Source organism: Belonocnema kinseyi, chromosome 2 (genome assembly GCF_010883055.1).
Source record: "Belonocnema kinseyi isolate 2016_QV_RU_SX_M_011 chromosome 2, B_treatae_v1, whole genome shotgun sequence".
NCBI classification, from domain to species: Eukaryota; Metazoa; Arthropoda; class Insecta; order Hymenoptera; family Cynipidae; genus Belonocnema; species Belonocnema kinseyi.
The window spans coordinates 85,473,634-85,477,526 of record NC_046658.1 but is presented as its reverse complement, the minus strand read 5'-3'; the positions used below and the strand labels follow the sequence as shown (position 1 = coordinate 85,477,526).

General features: G+C 29.8%; 1 protein-coding gene across 1 annotated transcript in view; it reads left to right on the top strand.

Annotated features, from left to right (window-relative positions):
• LOC117182816 (zinc finger protein 681-like) overlaps positions 1-3,893 on the top strand; it is a 12,242-nt gene that overhangs the window by 938 nt on the left and 7,411 nt on the right. The window contains exon 2 of the mRNA XM_033375924.1: positions 2,755-2,910. Coding sequence (XP_033231815.1) covers positions 2,755-2,910 — 156 coding nt within the window. The remainder of the gene's footprint in view (positions 1-2,754; positions 2,911-3,893) is intronic.

Below are 3,893 nucleotides of genomic sequence, written 5' to 3'. Positions count from 1 at the left end.
AGACCAATGAAATTCAAAGAAAAAAATTCACCAAGAGTAAATAAGGACTACCCTACCTTTCATCTATATTTTATGTATCAATGTGACGTCAGTGAGTTCTATTCAATTTTTGATTATATAATAATAATATACTCAATATATTCAAGTATCAATAATATCTTTTACATCTCCACTGTTTGCCATTATCTTTAAGGCTTGTCCGTATTATTTCTATACACAAAGATTGTGGAAAGTTGTTTCAATTTCAAATTTCACCGACATTAGCGAAATTTCTACTAATATTATAAAGTATCGAATGTATTCTATTTGAAGATAATAAACTAATCATTTCTCTGATATGTGGATACTTTATTTTGAGTAATATAATAAAATGACTACACGTACCGAAAAAATTAGTTTATTTGTACCAAGCAGAACCGGCTGATCGTACCGAAATTTCGACAGGCATAGCCATGGCTCAATATTAATTTAATGTTTACTGCATGACGCTTTTGTGATTTTTCGTATTTATAACCATATAAACGGCGCGGTAATCTTAAAATAAAATTACTAAAATTTAATATTATGAAATATTTAAATAATATAAGGTTGCGACATGCTAATTACAAAATTGGACTTTTTCAGGTAAAGAAAATCCTTAGAAAAACTATGGAAAAACGAGAGGGTTCTCTATATAAAAGGGTTCATTATGGTAGTTGGCAACTACAAAGCAAATATATATTTATGACAATATTTCATCTGAATACTGCAATATTTAAGATGAAAACTCCGACTTAATAGAATATAGTCTAGTGTGGGTTATTATTGATGACTAAGTCAAGATTTGAAAGCTAAAGAATAAAATCCTCGGAAATTACTCATTTTAATTTTTACCATTATATATTATTGTTGACTAAGCCAATTCATTTATTGCATGATATTTTTGTTTGTCTAGTCTATGTTTCTGGAAAAATTTAAATCTCCTTTAAAGTAGAAAACGAAAGATTAAAATTTTGTCAACTAATTATTTAATGCCAGTGGGTAGTCTAATTGAATGTGATTAAGCATGGTTTGTTAACTAAACCTATTTTTTCTACATAATAAAAATTAATGTAATCGAAAAGTACCAATTGTAACTTTTATCTTATCATTTTTATAGACCAACAGATTAAGAGTGAATCGAAGGAATTAACAGGAAAACTAGATGGTTGGCCACATTCTTATACAACTCCTGCTATTTTTTTTTACCGATGCCAATAGTTTTATTGAATATGAAATTGATGAAACTTTGGAAATCAAGCAAGAGATCATTCCAGGTTTGAGAACTGTAATTAAAATATCTGTAATGTAATTTGCGACTACTGTGGATTCAAAACGAACCAGAAAAGTACCTTTTCAAGACATTACTGGCCGCCATTACAAGTAAATCAAAATTATTTAAAAAAAATTAATTGCTTTCTATTAAATTCGTGTGTATTCCTTAAATTGCTTTTGATGAAAATCACTACATAATCCTCAATTTTAGTGGTAAAAGGTTCAAAAAGAGTAAATTTAATTTGGATTAATACCGACGTAAATTACTTTTTTCGCGTGTAGAATTTGTTATTATATGTTTTATTTATTAAAAGAAGGTATATATTTATAAGAAGGGAGAGATTATTAACCATTTTATCTTCGATTTACATCACTCAATCATCAGTTAATAGAGCAAGTTAAAATTATTTCTCTAATTTTAGTTAGGAAACGGCAGACATTTCTGTGTAGATGTTACCGTTTATACCCGAAATCAGTGAAAACAAGTTTTAATTAGTTAAAACATCTTATTTTGTGTTTTAACTGAGAATATCACTTAAAACTAAATTCACCCTACTGTGAATTTGTAAGAACTAGGTTTACATTTAGTAATTTTGCATATTAACTACGTTTATTAAAAATTTTAGCGACTGGTCACAGAGGAGTGATTGGTCACATCTCGGACCCCTTTTCCAGGTCCTCCCTTAAAAAGTACTTTTTAGCGACTGGTCACGGAAGAGTGATGGTCAATCTTCGGGTTTTATAAAAGGACTTGGTTACTATTACGTAATACGTAAGGCTACTTTCTATGTATCAGTGCAACATTAGTGACTCCTGTTCAATCTGTGTTTGTATAATCATAATATACGTATAAGACACAAATTCTTATTCTCTTTAGTTGTGTATAGTCAATTATTAATCATGGCTTATAGAACTCCACTGCTTGCCATTTTGTTTAAAGATTGTCCGCATTATTTCGATGCATAAATACTGGAGAAAGTAGTTTACATTTCGAAACCCAATTTCGAAAGTCGATTTAAATTTCAACTGCGTCAATGCAACTTTTAATAATATTATAAGGCAACGAATTTATTCTTTTTTTAATTAATAAATTTAATTTCTCTGAGATTTAGATACATACTTTCTATAAAGATAATATAATAGAGGGACTCAATATTAATTTAATATTTACTGTATGATGCTTTTGTGATTGTTTCTTATTTACAACAATGTGTTTCATTTCATTTCAACAATGTGTTGTCAATTTGTTTAATGCATGATATTTTTGTTTGTCCTGTCGATGTTTCAGGGAAAATTCCAATCACCTTTAGAAATAGAAAACGAAAAATTCAACTTTATTAACTATTTCTTTAACGACATTGATTATGCATGGTTTATCAACTAAACATATTTTTGCTACATGATAATAATGAAAGTAATCGAAAATCACTAATTGTTACTTTTACCTTATAATTTCAATAGACCTACATAATAAGAGTGAGGCAAAGGAATCAGCAGGAAGACCAGATGGTGAACCATATTCTCCTAAAACTTCTGATATTTTTGTTGTTGATACTAGCTCATTAATCAAATATCAAATTCATGAAACTTTAGATATCAAGGAAGAGATTATTCTAGGTATGATTATTGCAATTTGCACATCCGCAATAAAAATATAGAAAACACCGTTGTGAATTACGTAGTGTTACATTTTTAGCACCAAAGACTACAAGTAAAAAAAGGGATGAAAGATACGGTTCAAAAGTATGCACTATGGATATAAGCGAAGCTGCCATTTTGGATAAGAACAAACCGCGGACCAAATTGGAGGAAAAAACTGAGGAATCAAAACAGGAAATGATATACAAATAGTCTGGGGGCTGGGTATGATCCCGTATGCACTAAGACCGCCAAAGCTGAAAACCCTCTATTCTTATGTATTTTGAGCTCCTGAATCCGAATCCACAACTTAATTTTTCGAAAAATGCGTACAACATTGTTTAAATTGCAATTGTTTAAACAAATTATGAAAACGTCGTTTTTTCGATTCGGACAAATTTTTTTTTAGAAAATATGGCTCATTTTAAGAAGAAAAGGTCTCTAGCAAAATTTTCGTAAAATGTATATTTTAAAGGATATAAATTTTTAAAGGTCGGAAATTTGACGTTTTTTACTAACTTTCAGCGTTGATTACTTTTGATCTACTGAACATTTTTGAAAATTTCAAAAACGTAGGCATTCTTTGAAACTTACTCTACAAATTGACATAGATTTCCATTAGCGCAGCTCTCTGGAAGTTGCTTTTTTTGCGATCAACAATAGTGCTCTTTTTACTGCGCAGGGTTGCACCTCGCGTTGCACCGCTCAAATATATTGTCATTTTTCATGGTTAGGTTTTCTATGTTCTCTTCATGTATTGTAGAACTTGTCGAATGTTATATAAATTATGTTAAAATATTTATTTACACAAGATGTACACAATGGCGTGTACATCTGCTTCACTTGAATTGCACATTCGGCGAGCTTTTTATGTCACATATCAGCAAGTAAATTGTTTGAATGAAAAGGCAGATATTTTAAATCCTCTTATGTTTGGTTATGAAATGAAGGATGAGACATTG